General features: G+C 38.1%; 1 protein-coding gene across 9 annotated transcripts in view; it reads right to left on the bottom strand.

Annotated features, from left to right (window-relative positions):
- GRM5 (glutamate metabotropic receptor 5) overlaps positions 1 to 18,100 on the bottom strand; it is a 245,439-nt gene that overhangs the window by 18,073 nt on the left and 209,266 nt on the right. For all 9 annotated transcript variants that reach the window (XM_014266186.3, XM_014266184.3, XM_014266182.3 and 6 more), the window contains one exon: positions 11,626 to 12,565. In XM_014266186.3, the coding sequence (XP_014121661.2) occupies positions 11,626 to 12,565 (940 nt within the window). The remainder of the gene's footprint in view (positions 1 to 11,625; positions 12,566 to 18,100) is intronic.

Consider the following 18,100-nt stretch of genomic DNA (forward strand, 5'->3'; position numbering starts at 1 on the left):
TTAGCATAAATTTCACTATCATGAAAATCAGCAGAGAGACTGTTATGAATCTCTCAAGTTTATCCATCCACTCAAAAGCAAATTCCACCACCAGAAATAACATGTTGCCTCATAAAACCTCAGAGCCTCGAGCCATAGTAACTGCTACGCTGCCATTCAGTCAGTGCTAAATTCATGGAATTATGAAAACAGTGACCAAACTCCAATCAATCCTAGGGGTGTGCAAAGTGCTTCTAACTTGAAATGAAGTTCCAAAATTCTTTGAGAGACGATTCTGAAAAAGTACACCAAAGATTCTGCATAAAATGTTTTCAGCTCTCAGAGCAGACACAGGAAATTACTTTGGCTCAGAACATCTTGCATTAGAAAAATATCCCCTTCCAGGTTGTTAAAACCAAGGATTGCTTTAAAAGAGCAAATCTGTTGAGAGGGAAAACCCTCAGGCATTTCTTTGCAGCTGACATAAGAACTACTAATGTGAAAAGTAATTGGGTATTTTGGGTATTTTGGAAGAGTCATAAAACAGTACAGTGTGAGCAGTATTCACAAGAACCAATTTAGTTTTTCATTTTCTCCAATTCCAGGACTATATATTGGCTAGAAAAAAGATAGAAGACTTTGATTCTGTGCAGAAGGGCAGCAACTAAATTCTGTTATAGGATTTAAAATGTTTTGGGTCATCTTTAAGTGTCTTTTGGTGGAAATGGTGATCTGTGTCTTTTTTTTTGGTGCAGGAGCAAGTTTTCTTAAGGAAAATATTTAATGATAAATACTAATATGTTTTATAAGTGTTGATCAGTGACAGGAAATTTGGGAAGCAATTCCCAATAACTCAGTCACTGCAGAGCTTATCCATTTGCCAAATGCTTGGTCACATCACTCTATCTTACACAACAGTGCTCTGCTCTCTCCAGAGAGCCTCACTAGAGAGAAGGAAACTCCCGGGATGAGACACCATGACTACACTGCCTTGGTTTTTAGGGAAGTCAATGTACATTTGATACATGGTAGGAAGCACCAATGAGACTGCTCAGGTTTGAAGGCGTTTCTCTGGCCTTCTTCACCTGTTGTGGTGTGTTTTTAGCTTCCGGGTCCCTTTCTCAGGTGTGCCAACATTCCCTTCTCCTCTCTCCCTTCCCCCTCGCCCCCTTGCTGAGTGAGTCCTGTCAATCAGGCTTAAGATTCCAGCAAGGCGTCCTGTGGTTAGTCAGATTCAAAAGATGCTCCTATGCCCAGAGGTCATTGGCCTGTCTAAGTGTCATCCTCCCTTGAGACCCTGCCCCTTTCACCTGGTTGGTAGCTCACCTGTCCCCTCCCCTTCCCCTGTCCCCGAGCTTATAAGGTTAATCAGACCATGCGGCCTCCATTCTGGTTGGAGGAGTTGCCCCGGTTCAGACCTCTGTAACCATGGAATAAACATCTGGATATAACCCTCCAGCAGAATCCTCTCCTTCTTCTCTTCACCATCGCCAGAAGCTCTCTCTCCTGAGGTAAACGGAGTTCCTGACAAGCCTGGACTTGCACCAGTGCCCCGTTGCAATCTCCAGCAGCCAAGGTATCTCTGGGGTAAAGCACCACAGAAACCGCCTTTGGCTCAGCAGCGAGGGTCACTCTGACCCAGGCACAATCTAACTGGTTATATTGGGATACCTATTCCAATATTCACCTTCCAATAAAACTCCACTTGTGGACCAATATTAAGGGATTCTATGGGAAACAAAAGGGGAATGTGGGTATCATCATCCTGAATCCTTATTGAGATCAATAGTGATTCACTAAAATCTGTATAAATCAGCTTTTATGTATGTGTAGAGTCCTACAATTTTTCTTTTTAGTTATTCTTTTTTTCCTGTGCTGACAGGAAAAGTTGACAAGTGCTGACAAATTTCTAGATATAGGCTTTTTTTAGATTATGCCTCCACAGTAGATCCAGGTGCTGGTATCCTGGTGGTCTTGACTTCATGTGAGACCCATCTTTGTTCATGGTCCCTCGTACTTCTGCTCTTTCCCAGTTTCCATGCAGAAGGTGTTGGATACCTTGATCAGCAGCACATTTCACATGGCTGCACATCTTCTGTCTGCAGGATGATGTCAGGGGAGACCTAGAAGTTGTACCATAGCCTACACTTGTCAGTAGCTTGGTCAAATACATAATTTAAAAATAATCTATGGATAGAATGTGGATGGTAATGCACAGGTTCTGTTAAAATGCTCACACTACACTACACAGTGAGAGATTTATCAAAAGACAAGAGTCTGTAATACCAAAAATTGTTTTTTTCTAGCAATCTGTTCTCTGAAAAAAGAATATGACCAATTATAAACTGGTTTTTAGTCTTTGATATAAGGGGATTTTTTTCCTCTTTTTCAGTAAAAAGTTTAACTAACTGAAGATATCTCAGGGTATCTTTAGATTTTTAAAATGCAAATCAAATGTAATTTATTGTGTTGGAGATGGAGATGAGTCATAAATCCCTATTTCAAATGCAATCTCATACTGCCATGCAGAAGTGCCATTGATTATTGAGCACCCAATAAGTGCTTGACACTGTTAACTTATATACAAGCAGTATATTTCACCTGCAATATTCCTTAGTCTTGAAATTAAGAAATGATGAAGTACTTAAGTTTCCTAGCAGTAGAGTTAAAGCCAGTCTTTAGATTAGATAATATGTTTAAAGATTTCTGCATAAATGCTAAAGAATGGAATTTGAAAAATATTCAGTGTTTTTACTTTAGGGGTTGCTTTGATCTACAAACATACTGTGTTCTAGAGAATTGATTCTGTGAGATTGGTCATGCTATCTTGAAATTGCAGCATATTGCACTGGATATTTTGAAAGAGTCCCTGTTTAATGTGTGAAATTTCTCCATTTATGTAATGGCTAAAATAAAATGCATATTATTAAGCATGTCACTTTTTAAATTTTAAAAAAACCAAAATATAAACATTACTTGCTTATTAGCAAAATCAGCAAGTAAAAGTGCTTTAGATCCAAATTTACATTTTTTTTTTTCAAGTGCAGCATAATATTTTTTTAAAATCTTATTCTGATTAAGCAATCATATGTAATTGCAGCTAGGGAATTAAAATGACATTTTTGTTGGAATGAAATACAAAGCATTACACTGGCTCAAGGGAAGATTAGACTGATAGCAATATATTACCAGTCTGTTTAACTCCTTTGTTCCAGAAAGTTTTTTCTGAAGTATGGGACAAACCATTGCACAGGATTTTCATACAGTAGAGTCTTACCTATATAAATGTTCAATATATAATGCTATAGTCAAAACTACGGCAGATTAAAATTGCTATATATAATAAACATATGTAATGATTATATATTTTAGCAGCCATCTGCCTTAAATTTCAGTCACAGTCATGAAAAGGTGTTTGTCATCAAATACAGCTCTCAGCCAGATGAAACACCATTCCCTCCATTAGTCCACATCAACATTCAGGATACAAGTAGAAATACCATTCATTGTGATTCATACGGGTGCTCCCACAGAGGCAGACTGCTTCATGACTTGGGGGACCTTGGAAGGAGGAGGGTGTATGTCCCAGCCTTTTGTTTATCAGATTAATTACAGTGCATCAAATCAATTACAATGCCAGTTTTTATCAAAGTTTGCTGTAGAAAGAAGCAGAAGTTCCTTGGGTAGGCAAACCTGGTAGACAGGACCTACATTGTGCATACTAATGAACATGAGACCTCCTGTGTGGCTTCTCTGGGTGCTCTGCAGCATGTGTGACAAGGACAGTGGTGATATAGCCTATGGTGGCCTTTATTTGTATCCAGAATTCTGGGAGACGGGCTTGAAGATGAAAAAAAAATGTAAAAAGGAGAAACACTGCTATTAAAAAATAGAAATTCTTCCTTTCCCCAAATAAATATATGAACTTTTGGGTCCTGTCTTCACTGTTCCTTCATTTTCTTTTTTGTAGTGCGGTAGTAAGATTTCATTTTGCAACGTAAAGCATATGTGGGTAACAGTAGGCAAGAAACTGTTCCCAATGTCATTTAATTTGCAGACTTCAGCTATTATATTTGCTTCAAAATGATGGTAACAGTGTCTTAATAATATAAATAATGCCAAATATTAGGCTTGAAGACATATGCTCAGTTAATGCAGCTAAAAAATGATATCAATCAATCAACCAATCAATCAATCAATCAATCAATCAACATTTTAATTAAATTTGAGGGGAAAATTCAAAACAACAGCACTAGCACTGTACACAAAAATCATTGTAATCAGGTCATTCAAGAGTATAAATTTATTACACAGATGGAATGTTTTAGAAGCAATTTATCAAAAGCTTTCAGTAATACCTTTCACTGAGTTTTATAAAATATTCTTCAGCCATTTCAGAGTATTTGAAGTTTAATCAATCACAGTATCAAGCTTGTCCGAAAAGATACTAAGACTAAATTATTTAGGGAAAAGTGAAGGACTCAAATCATTCAGTAATCTCTCAATCTAAATTTTTGTAGCATATTAGATTAAAATAGCTCCAAATGATCCATTCGGGAACTGATTCATTAATAAATGCAGACTAATCCATCAAAAGGATAATGACTTTCTCTGAAGAGTCAATTTTTTTTACCCTGCATGCATCAAAATTCAATTTTAGCAAGGCTATGAAGCAAACAAATAGTATCTTGTATCACTATGCCTGGATTTTCTTTTTTTAGATAAGAACAACACCTATTGGGCCAAACCTTCACCTCATGTAAATTGTTATCTGCTCTAATTACACGAAGTCATGTAAGAAGCTTAGCCCTCATTTTTTGACCATAAACTCATAATACAGAGACATCTGACCACTTTTGGGCAATTTGTAATCAAGGGTCCCATTAAAGAGCATCTGGAGAAATTAACTTATTTTTTGGTGCACAATGATTTTTCTGTGACATATTTTGCCCTACAGTAATATGAGGTCCTGTTTTGAACAGCTTTTCTACTTTCCAGTTTCCAAAAGGATTTATTGCATTGAGGTGGGCAATGGCTAAAAGGTGGTCACTGTTACCACTGTTAGTAGTTGAAAGGTGGTGCCAATCATTTCTAGAACGTAACTTAAGCATTAGTTCTCCCAGTTCACATTCTCTGATAATCTCCCAATTAATTCTCTGTACATACAAGAGCTGTTTAACAACACTAAAAATCACCTCTAAATTACTTCTTTAGTCTATAAAACTTCAGGATTTTAAATAATGTCCCCCAGGTCTTTTTCTTTTTTTCCATTGTGAAATAAAACTGGAATTGGAAAGCTCTTTTACTGTAAAGCTATTATAAGAGTCTGATGTTATAACAGCTTTTACTGTAAAGCTATTATAACAGCCTGATGGGTATAAGACAGGTGGGTTGGGACCTCTCCTCTGACACTCAATGACATTAACAATCATTTTACTTTTCACCAGGGTAGAAAGTAATTTTTTTTTCCCAATGCTTTTTTCTTTTTTCTTTTTCAAACAGGGTTTATTTTATGCAAGACAGAATGGCTCCACCAAGTTCCAGTAGGAAAGCAACCCATGATGTCTTATATTACAAGCTGCTGATAGTACTCCATACAGCAGTTATGCACTAGTTATGCACTAGTTTTGAGCTCAGTCTTGTGGTTTTACAACTTTTTCTATATTTAGTTTCATGTTTTCCATGTTTCAGTCAGTTCAACTGCCCACAGAAACTGCAGAACTTTTATGAAATGTGATTGTTAGTCTAGAGTTTAGGAAAGTTGTGATTTGCCAGTCAATGGACCTCTTGGAATGTTAGTCTTTAGGGTACTGTATGACCAATCAGATCACCAGGAGTATCTCAGACTTTTGATTATGAAAATTTTGAGTATGAACCTATAGGCTGTGTCCTGGAGAAGTCTGGTAAACAAAAAGTTTTTAAAAATTAGTTTGGAGGTGAGGTGTGGTGTTCTTTTATCATGGTTCAAAATGTGTCAGCGAAATTGTTCACGCTGCATATATATGAAGAAAAAATTGGCACTTGCACTATAAAAATGTGTCTCAATAGAATGTGCTGTGGCAGAAACTCAGGATCAGTGTCTTTCTCAGTGGGTCTGCACATGAGGAATAAGAACCAGCTCCAGCTCACCACAAAAATCTTGTAGTTTTTCTTGTACTCCATGTTCTTTACAGGATTAAAAGCTCTGTATCAAACAGCAGGCATGTTTCACATCTCAGGCAAGTTGTTGAGGCATAGGAAATTTGAATCTTTCCCATTTACATTTGAAATCCTCATGCTGATAATACACACACATACTCTAAAAAGATTTGATCATGGCTCGATGGCCATGACTTCAAATCTATCTGCTTATTCATATATGTGGCTTTCAGCCAGTGAAAAATTGATATCTGGACCGTGGGAATTGTATGGGACGCATCTTGGGGACCTTGGCATGATGTGTGCAACAGCGGCAGAATTTTATTCTGATGGGGTTTCCCATTTGTCTGGAAAATCAGTGTCTTCCCAGGATTTTCTTCATAATGGACCATACTAGTAGTGAAACCTTGAAGTTTTCACATTTTCAATTCTCTTGGTCTTTTTCAGTACTTTATATGGATTTCATTCATATTCAATATTAGAAATATTGCTTTAAGAAATTCTTATGGAAAAAAAGAGTGGACTTTTTGAGAAACTTAAATTCAGACTTCTGAAAAAGCTCACCCCAAGATTTTGGTGCTGAAATATGGTGTGCAGACGCATTATATAATACTTAGACTGGAATATTTCTAACTATGAATGGCAGCTTCTAGACTGATACAAGCATATTTTCTTATTTTTTGGTCCAAAATAGCTCCTGTTAGAGTTGTAACAATATATATATAGTCAATCATAAACAGGAAAATAGGATAGGGAAGGGAGAAAACCAGCAGTTTCCTTCTAGAAACAGAGCATGCATTGTGCTGCTAGACACCTGTTTCCCAAATATTTCATTATGGCACAGTTTGGGACTGCCTGATGTTTAATTATACACTAACTATAGACACTGGTGGTCCAGGACTGAATCCAATTCAATGGGAAAAAATCTACCTTGCTTATCATGTTTTCTTCATAGGAGAAATTGAATGGCAATTAACAGCATGTGAGCCTAGGCATCTGATGGAATTTTCTGATGTGATGTGGCATTGTAGTGTTTGGGGGGAAGAAACCTGATTCTGGAGTGGATGTGTGAGCATCTTTGTTTAAGTGTAGTAAGATAAAACAAAGTGATGATGGTTTGTATAAGAAAAAAAGTGTGATTCCCCTAATAATATACAGGTGCGTTTGGCTCACTAGGACAAAGGATCCTCAGTCCTGATGAAAGCTGTCAGTACTATCACTTCTGCAGATGCACACAGAGCAATGGTCAGTTCTGTAATCATACAGTGCAGGACAAACTTCTTAAGTGGGCAAGACAATACATTAAAAAACAGGTGAGTTTTCTGTTTAGTTTCACAGCCATAGCTTATTTTTAAATATATGGGAAATACTTCATCACATAGTTAATCCAAGTAGAATAAAGTATCAGTGCCACACTGAGTTATTAAGCTTTAGTCTAAAAAAGATTTGTGAGAGAAGTGTCTAAGATAAGGTGCAGAAATTTATGTGCATAGTTACTCTGTTGTCTAGCATTGTGCTGTTCACAGCTGTATGGAGTCATTAGGCACAAAGCACAGCCAATGTATCTTGAGTATACCTAACATTATCTGGCTGAGCTGGTGATGGTTCTTTCCTTTAGAGTGATCATAGCTACCTGCCTAGGTTGTAGCTTGAAAGTGCTGTTCAACCTTCTGGCTTAGTTACTGACTAAGACGATGATAATCAGTCTTGCTTTGTTTCAGGAGGGTGCTTTTGGCTTGTACTGGACATCTATAGGCTTCTCTCTTTTGAGAAAAATACCGGCAGGATTTTAAAGAGTTAAATAGCACATATATTTGTGAAAGACCGTATTTAGGGAGGTTTTTTAATACTTGGCTGGTTACTCAGAACAGTTTATTACTTCCTTTAAAGGCAAGAAATCTTGCTGTTCTTCAGGTACTTGTGGGGAGATGAATGTGAAGCTTGGAAAATGGAGCATGTGTGCCATTTAAAGACACCTTCCAGAAGACAGAAACAAGTAGTGGTTAATTGTTTGTGTGAAATCCAGGGTAATAATAATAAAAAGCCAAGAGGAGCTTTTGAACATCTGTACTATTCTCCAGGTCAGGGTAACATGACTGAGACCCTTTGATTTGCAGTCCTGACTAGAAATATCATAATAGCAGCTCTTGAAGCAGAAATATACAGCCTTTATCTTGCATGGAATAGTGAGTTATCTGAGAGTGAGGAGAGGATAAATTAGCCCTGTACTTTCGGCCCTTGCAAAAAGGCTGTGTAGCATATGTGGCAATAATTCCTGGTACCTCAAGGCAAGATTCACTCAATGTATTTTTTTGCCTTCCTAGTCACTAGAAACCAAGATGGCAAGATGACTGGAATCAGAAATTCCAGATGTCTCTCTACACCAGTTATATGGCTTTGACTCTGGCTCTGTAGTACTCTCCTTTGTGAAGTCACTTCTGATAATGTCAGGTTCATTAACCTCACCTTAAATGAGGGCAGAATATCTTTTGGTGAGTACTGCTGAATCACAATAGCCTACATGAAATGGTTTTAATTTCACTGGGTAATGTATAGTTTTACTCTCTCCTTCTACATATTTCAGTATGTGAAGATTCATTCCAACACACAGCCACAGCTTGCCTGGGTTTTCTTAATTGAAGAACACCCCATGCAAAAAGTCATTTAGGACTGTAACAGATGCATTGCCTTATTTAGGCAAAAGCAGTCTTGTTATCTGTCATTTTGTGGCTGATGTGAAGGCTCTGAATGGAGCGTTGGCATTATCTGTTTGACAATGATTTGATGCAATGCTACACTGTGCTATAAATTAGTGTCAAGAAGCAAAATGCTAATGATAGAGGCCCCTCTATGCACTGGTGACTTAAATAGCATGTTTCTTTTAAATTCAACAGTGACTCACTCGCTTTTAAATAAAACCCCTCTGAGCTATTTAAATGATGCCATGAAGTTCTAGTGCAGATTTCCTTTGATTCTGAATACTTTGGTGTTTACTTGAATAACTTTCAAAATAATCTTTTGAGCATTGTACTAATACCTTGAAACCTATTGCTTTTTGTAACCAGATTTTTTTCAAAGAAATATTTGATTATCAAGTAAAATGCTGGAACTCTGTTTGCTCATTTTCTGCACTAAATGGAATTGAAGCTGACAGTGGTTTTCTGTACTTTCTTGGAGATTATACCAGACCTAGGTGAAATCCTGAGCACCATTTTAAATGTACTTATCTCCTTTTAGGACTCTCTCTCATGTAATCAAATTGGTATTGAATAGAGAGAATTTCCCAGGACAGATGGAATAATTTTGCTCTTGTAAAATAGTAGGGCACACACTGACTGAGCTCTACTAAACTCAGTGGCACCATCACAGCTTAACTGGCTGGGGATTCAGACACATGAATCAGGAGGATCTTCTCTGCTCCAGTTTTGTGCATTGATGAACACTGCTGATGACATGTAAGTTTTTCTCCAAGTTTTAAATGCAAAGTACAAGTTCTTTGTATCCAGAGAAATATGTCAATGTATCAGCTTTCTGCTGCCATTCTCATCCCTACACACACACACTAGGCACTCTCAAAGCTCTTTTGGATTGAAGTAATTCCCAAGACAGTGCTATTGAAAAAGAAGTCTTTGTTGATGATGATCTATTATATTCTGCTAATATCTCCCTACTGCAGATATTATCTACGCATTGAGGGATGTAAAGAAATGAAAAGAGAATCCTCAAAAAGAAGAAAATACATCTTGTCATTTAGGATATTTAGTAATGGGGTATGCTCTTTGCTTTTCAGAACAAAACAAAGATTTTAAAGGAACATCTTTCCAAACCAGACCTGAACAGATGACAAAAAATTCCTTCCCAAACACAGGATCTTTCTATCACCTATAACTTCATCTTGTTGTGTAAAAAGGTTGCAAGGTGGCAAATGAGTTCTGCAGCAAAAGGGAGGGAAAATAATGATGATTTCAATGAAGAATGCCTTCTAGTGAAGACGTATTTTGAAGAATGACCCTTGTAACGGTCCCAAAAGTTGCTACAGGACTTCTAATTCAAATACCTCATGTCATTTATACATCAACACAAAAGTTGCAGAAAAGGATATCTCAGGTAGCCATCACTTAATCTAAAAAATGATTTATCATTTGAAATTATCATCCTACTCTGCACCTGGAAAGGAACTGGGAAAAAACCCCATCATTAGCGGATCATAAGTATAAAATATCTTGTAATAGACTGTCATTTTTGTATCACTTCAAAGTCTCTGCAAGAGAATCATTAGTAATATTCTGACAAAAAAAATAATCACTTTAGCATAATATATCCTGCAGGTATTTCTAATAAAGTCCTTCCTCAGGTTTAAATTGTGATTCACATATAAATGGAAGTACAAATTGTCCTTGTTCCATTCATTATGAACAATGACATGTCTGGAAATATTCATATTATCAGTCCTGAAATCCATGTGTGTTTCAGGAGGAGAAAAATCTAGCTACATGTCACTTCCAGGCTAGACATACATAGCTGAGGAATGACAAAATTGCTTCTTTTCAGTTTCATATCAACAGATTTTTTTGGTTAATGCCAGCAGTTAAATAACCTAAATCATTCTCATAGCATCCATACCAAAAGTGAAAGGATCAAAGGATGAAAACCAACTACTGGGCAAGGTGCACAGTACAGGTCCTGTTTATGGAGCATGGCAGTTTCCACTCCAGAGCTCTCCTTTCTTTTTGGTGTTCACTTAATGTTTATACATTGAACATAAAGTTGTCTTCATGATAGCTGAATTCAAATAGTATATGAGGAAGAAGCAAAGAAATATAAGGGAGTATCTGTTCAATGTCAGGGAAGGTAGGCAGAGCGGGGCCTGTGAGCAGCTGAATTTGTCAGCATCAGGAAGATGTTTACAGAAAAAGGTAAGGAAGAGAAGATAGGTGAGGACATATAGAAAGAAATTAGGAAGAGATAGCATAAAAAAGGAAAATTAAGGGAAAAGGAGATAAAAGGTGTAACAGAAGAGCCATACAGAACAAATCCTCAGATCCCTTAGAGTGGCTGCTCATGACTCTGGTGTTTAACACTCCACCTCGATTATGGAACTCCAGCAGCAGCCCTGTTGTCTTACTGCTGTCACTAGAGGCAAAATACAGACACTATGATGTCCATTTAAGGGAAAGAGATAATAAATGGGTCCATTCAGGACAAGGCAAGAAATTGTATTTTTTCTCTTCTGTTTTTTTTCATCCCAGAATCTCCTTTTTCTCCCTAGATTCATACACAGTTGCCAGACCCAGCACTTCCAACTTTGTTTTCCCATTGCTTTGTCAACAGTTTTTGCACAGCATTTTAACTAAATCAAACCCAAAACTTGCAGATGTGGGAGAGGACTCGCTCCACTCCTAGTGCAGAGGCAAAGGAAATTAGCACACTTCCCTTTGTCCTTCCACTCTAAGTAACTCTCAGAAGATGACAATTGCCTCCCCACACTCCCACATGAGAAAACTTTACCTAAGCGTTTCCCCAGATGATCCCCTTCTTTTCCACAGGTTCACCAGGCTGCTGGAGCGGCTGGCGGCTGAAGAGGACTTTCCATCCCCTACGTGCATGCGGACCACCGTCGACGTGGTGAACGCACTGCGCACATTCCTCTCGGGCTTGGCGAGGATGATGTACACCTTGGGCACAAACATGCAGCCAAGGGCCACCGTGGCACTCAGACTCACTGAGAAACACATGGTGATTATCTTGTAGTTGCTTCCAAAATATATTGGCACAAAAGCCAGCCAAATGATGCAGGTGGTATACATGGTGAAGGCAATGTATTTTGCTTCATTGAAATTAGCTGGGACGTTTCTTGTCTTAAATGCATAAAAGGTGCAGCTCAAAATTAATAACCCATTATATCCAAGGGGAGTCACAACACCCAAGTTGGTGGTGTTACAAATCAGGTAGACCTCTCGGATGCTTGGGTAATCATGCATTATGTCTGGTGGCTCCATTATAAAGAGGGCAACTATGATGCCTAACTGTATACATATCAAGATGAATGCAATAACCAGCTGGGCGCAGGCACTCATGAACCTAGGTTTCTTTGTACAGATTTTCTTCTTGCTTCCAGCCAGGATTCTTGCGATGCGGTTGGTTTTAGTTACTAGAGCAGAATAGCTCATAGCCGGCGAGAGGCCGATGCCGATTCGCTGAAGGTAACAGTAAATCTGCTGAGGTTTTGCAATCAGACAGAAAGTGCACAAGTAACCCAGGCAGATGCCGGCCAGAATGATGTAGCAAAGTTCTCGGCTGGATGATTTGACCACTGGAGTATCACGGTACATTATGAACACGATTGTAACAAACAGCGTGGCCAACAGACCCAGGCATGCAAAAACAACGGCTGCAATTGGTTCGGGATCGCCCCATCTGAGATACTGGACTGGGATGAGGTCACAACCTGCAGAAAAAGAAAAAGAGAAAGGTAAACTGAAGTATGTAGATGTGTGATTCTTTAATGATAGTTAGAGGTTTTCCTGGTATTTCTCTTCTTTTTTGTTTTTCAGGAAGCTGCCATTGTGTGGAGTGTAGGCTCAGATTGTGTTAGAATAATGTCAGTATAATGGCACAACAAGTACATTTAAATGACTTTTTTCAGTAGTACACTTTATCTGGAATAGAACAAGACCAGGCTGATTAAGATAAGTCACCTCTTACAGTGCAAATTTGCCCTTTAAATTCTATGAAATATAGGAATTTGGGAACAAATTTCTGCAGCAAGTTGCACTACCTCAGTATAAAGTGCTTCAGAGTTTTCTTCATGCTATTTGCACATAAAGGACTAGATGTCAATCCTACTAATTATACTGTACACCACAAAGGATATTAGTATTTGCCTAATGATTGTGGAGAGAAATCTTGCAAATTCTGACTGTCAAAAAAAAAAAAAGAGAAAGTTTCTCAGATTTGCTACCTTTTTTCTAACAAAAATTTTCTAGAATTGGACTCGTAAGTAATTTGGAATGACACACTGTACTCACTTCTTTTTCTGACATTCATCCTTCTGAAATTTCTGAAAAATTAAAACCTAATCTAACTTGTGAAATAAAATTGAAGTTAATGAATTAGCAACAAAGCTGAATTAGCAGTGTAACCCATTTAAGGACACTTGTTTTTCAGTTTTGCATTGGTTTTAGTAAATCATTCTATGCATCTTGTTCATAGCAAGTCAAAAAGGCTTTTAATTCTACAGTGAACAGATCAATAGACAGGATAAAAAACTGACAGAAAACTTGTTGCTGGCATCCCTTCTTCCCTCCTTTGTGTATGCACTGTCAAGGCTGGATAGATTTTTTTGCATTCTGGCCAGTCTATGATGTCTTCCAGGATTTCTGGGCAGACATAGTTGTTTTGTTGCTGACTACAGCCATAAGCATCCATCCTTGAATTTTATTTCCAAAAAACTGAATCTCCTGTTCAGGTCCTTTGACCTTGCTTGTTTACATGACTTTCATGCAAGATGCAGATGGGTTCTGTGTCCTGTGGCACCAGAGTATATTATACCAGTGACTACCAGCAAAAGATTTGTTCTCTACTTCCCATCAGCAGGTGATACACAGGCAATTCCTGGGAAGCAGGGCTTCAGTAAATGTAGCAGTTTCTGCAGAACAAAAATGTCATAATGAAAAATGCACACACCCACACCTTTCTCTTAGGTTTCATTGCTGAGCAGACATCGTGTGGTATGGGATATCCCTTTGGTCAGTTTGGGTCAGCTGTCCTGGCTGTGCACCCTCACAAGACCTTGCTCATACTCAGCATTCTGGTGAGGGAGGAATGTTGGAGAGACAGCCTGGAAAAATGACTGCTGTGTTATCAATGTGTCTCTAGCTACCACTGCAAAGCACAGCACTGTGAGGGTTTCAATGGGGAAAATGAAATCCACTTCAGCTGGACACAGTAATAACAGAGGGGAAGATATAGATGTTCTGGAGTGTAACTTCCTGAAAACAATGGCATTGCTACCCAGGGCAGGACAGCAGGGAGTGGATGATGGAATGGAGAAAATGCAACTAAAAGCTTTTATTTCTCCTATACATGTGTTAAGCTTGGTTGCAAAAGCTAAATTAATTCAAAATATTGTGGTTTTTGTAATCATGTTGCTGTCTTCTGCTTAGGTCATGTAGGGAAGTGTCATTCTGACTTGTGACTTGTGACAAGGCACTTCACCCTGTGAAGATGGAGTGCCAGGTGCTCACATCTGTATTTTCTGCAGTGAGGGTAGTTAGTGTCTGCTGGATAATTGGATGCCAAGAAATTTCAATTAATTAGGCAACCTGGCATCTCAATGAGTTGATGAGCAGGAGTAAAAGTAGATGTCATGACTATAATTCGGGAATTTCTACATGGGAAATCTACTGTATGCCTTTTCCCGTGTTTTATGTTGGGTTTAGAGTTTTCCAAATCTGCCACTAACATTCTTAGTGGCAAAAATCATGAAACAGTACGGTTAGATATTAGGCCTAATTCCTTTCTTTTCCAAGTATCTTTGCATTCTGTATGTCTACACAAACAATATTTTTGAAGATATAATACCTTCAATCAGGTGGCAAAAGTACAAGGCAGATACTTCTGTGTTCTTGAAGAGAGTGAAAAACTCAGTAGGACTGGGGTCAATGAGTTTTTACATCAGTGCATTAAAGTACACAAATTTGCAGTCACTTTAGTGTAGGACAGTTGGGCTCCTTACTGAATACAGATTAATTTCCTACCCATACTTGCCTGCTTTGATGTGAAAAGCTTTCTCTTGCATTAATAAAATTATTACCACATCTAAACATACGAACGACATTAAATTTTCATCAAATATTTTCACTGCACTGGTTGATAATACCTTTTTAACTCTTGCTGGTTTTATGGGTTTTCTTATTTAGTATTCAGTGTGAGGGAGACATTGTATTTCTTTCTGACTTTTTCAAGTTTAAAGTAGCACAGTAATCACATCATAAAAATCAGCATTTTACACAAGTGAGAGTAGGGGAAAAGGGTGAAAACAAAAAGGAATCCTCTCTTCTGTGCAGATATCCCACTGTGGGTTTTTCCCCAGGAAGCTTTATAAATCAGTGACCTCTAAATCTATTTTTGATTTTAGCAAGATTTAACTCATATTTCATGGAAACAAATAGTTTCCAGCTTCTAACACTGCTACATATTCTTGACAGGAGATTTGAAGAGAAAAGGTCTTTATCTGGCAGCTGCCCTTTGCATGCAGACAATGATATAGGGGCTAAATTTTTGCCTCATTTCTAACTTTGTTGCAGAGGTGAATCATAACCAAATGTTTCTCATTAGTTTCAGACTATTTCATGCCTTCCTTGCTTTATTACTTCTTTTTACATTCTCTTGATTAAATACCTGAGAAAAGAGTTGAAAACTTGTCATATTTTTCCCATCACTGAGTATACTTTACAAGGAGATTGCTAAACTTGGCAATGATTTATTCCTCAATTAAGATTTAAAGACTGGATCATCTTCATGAAACAATGATTGGTGAAGTTTTCATATAATAATTTTGCAGGTAATGGTTTCTGACAATGGCACTTTTCAGAGAAGGACAACTAGATCAAGTAAAAGAAAGATGGGAAAACAGCACTGTGAGTGTTCGTGTTAGATTGATGACCTGGACTATACCAAGACATAAGCTTAAAAATGGTACCAAAAAAGAACTCATTCTTGTCAATGGCAATGACAATGCCCCATAGCCTATCTCTTACACTTTGTCAACATCTCCAAGCACCTGGAAATTTTTCTCTCCTAGCTGGCTCAGAAACAAGTAGAACAAAGCCAGTAGTCTTGTCCTATGGTGCCCAGTCTTGTCCTGTGGTACCTTAGCATGCTGAGGCACTAAGGTGGCCTGTGGCTTGTGGAAAGGCTGTTTGGACCCAGTCCACTTTGGGGCAGGTGTCGAGTTGTTCTGTGCTCAAGGATGCCTGGAGTTCCAACAAAATTGGCATAAAACTGTAATTATGCTCTACTGGTCAGAAAGATAGCCAGTGTGGAGCAAGACACCAGATACACATGTGAAAAGCAAGATGAGCAAATAGCAAAAAATCAGAATTCCATTTACCATGCTACGGAAAGGTTTTCCTGAAGGACCCCCAAAAAATCACTAAGAAAATACAGATAAGGATGTCTAAGGATCTTCTAAGTAGTTTCTGATATATTAGAAAAGCCTCTAGCTACTTCATGGATAGACCAAATTTTGCCACGAACAAGGAGAAGAAATGCTCTTGAAGGCCTGACCACTGCCATAGGTCAATTGGTAGGTCTATTAGTATACTGTTCTCTTTCTGTAGAGGCAAATTTGTCCCTTATCTTTCATATTACATTAAAATTAGTTCATCTGGGAGAAGAGTTTACAGATATAAAGCACTATATTATAGACGATATTTTCTGTGGATTTGATTCTTAGCATGGTTTTAATTTGTTATTACAACTTTGACACCTAGAAGTTGCCTTCGGCATCCATAAAACTGTATTAGCTTAGCACTGACAAATCCCTTCCTTGGTAACCAATATAAAATACAGAACTAAACTATTTTCAAAGGTAAAGTTGACAGAATAGGGATTGTGAATAGGATTGAGACTGAAAAGTGAAGGTAATTCAATAACTTCTCTTAAGTTAACATCATGAGCTAAAGCTCACTGAACCTGTGCATGGAGAATAAAACTGGCAGAAAATTGCTGCGAGTTTAGTAAGTTCTAAATATTTTTTAGTTGGATTTGGCATCCTGGTCAGCAAGTTTGACCTGTTAAAATAGATTTAGTTTCCTTGGTAATTTTTCAAATATCCTTCCAAGATTATCAGAAGTCCAAACTTTAAGGTTGAAATGCAAACAACAACGTAACCACATTTTAATAATGAATGTGTCTTCATACGGTATTTAGCACTCATTATTCAAAGTCTATTTATGTTATGAAATTAAATATTTTATATCAATGCTTCTAAATTTTTCTCTTCCTATAATCCCAAAAGATGGGAGAGGGATCTCTTGATTAGTTATTTAGGCTTCCACATATATGGAAAGCTGACATGCAAAAACATCAGCATCAGAATAAAAATTTGCATAAAGCTGATGGGGTAGCTTTTATAATTTTTTATTTTTTCCAACCCCAACATTATCCAAACAGAGGATTACATTCTCCAGAGTCCTGGGGGACATATCAGGTCCCTGACCTTCACATGGAATTGGGACCATCTGAATGGAGAGAGGACATTAACATGTCAGAACTTTGCTCTGGTGCTATGGTAAATTACTGTAGTCACCAATCTTTTGCCCTACTCTGGTGGGACCTTTTGAACTTGTTACAAAAGCAGCTGCAGCACCCAGACTGGCACCCATTACTGAAATTATCAGCAAAGGTGGCTTTGCACAGGCAACAGAGGCAGCTGATGACTGGGCATGTGTGTATCCTGCCACCTCTGCAGGACAGGATTTGGGGCTGGTCACATCTTAAACCATGAAAGCTGGAGCACCTGCAGCTCAGGGGCTTGAGTTCCCAGTAGCTGGAATATATGGATTTAGCTGTGCATTGCAGTAAGAGGTAAAGCCATGAATCTCAGAATAGTACATTAAAGTTACTTTGCAACCATATGGGAAATTATTCCTTAATTACACAAGTATGCAGAATGATGGGAACAACTGATGAATTACAACAATCAGGTCTGTCCTTATGCTAGCTCTACTGGTTTGATTTAAGTCTCACTAGAAAGTGCTGGCTCTGTGTGTTGTAAATGTTTTGTTCCAAATGCAAACTTTCCATAACATAAGGCACAATTACAAGTGGATCCTTCTGGCTTTGTTGGCAAGTTCCTCTTCATCCAGCCAGGGAGACTCCAAATGCTGCTTGTTGAGCTCAGCAATATTGCATGAGCTACCTTGAGCCAGAAGTGTTGTGTGGCTCATGCTGGACTGGAAGCTGAAGTTCACACTCT

The sequence above is a fragment of the Zonotrichia albicollis genome, chromosome 2 (assembly GCF_047830755.1).
Source record: "Zonotrichia albicollis isolate bZonAlb1 chromosome 2, bZonAlb1.hap1, whole genome shotgun sequence".
Taxonomy (NCBI): domain Eukaryota; kingdom Metazoa; phylum Chordata; class Aves; order Passeriformes; family Passerellidae; genus Zonotrichia; species Zonotrichia albicollis.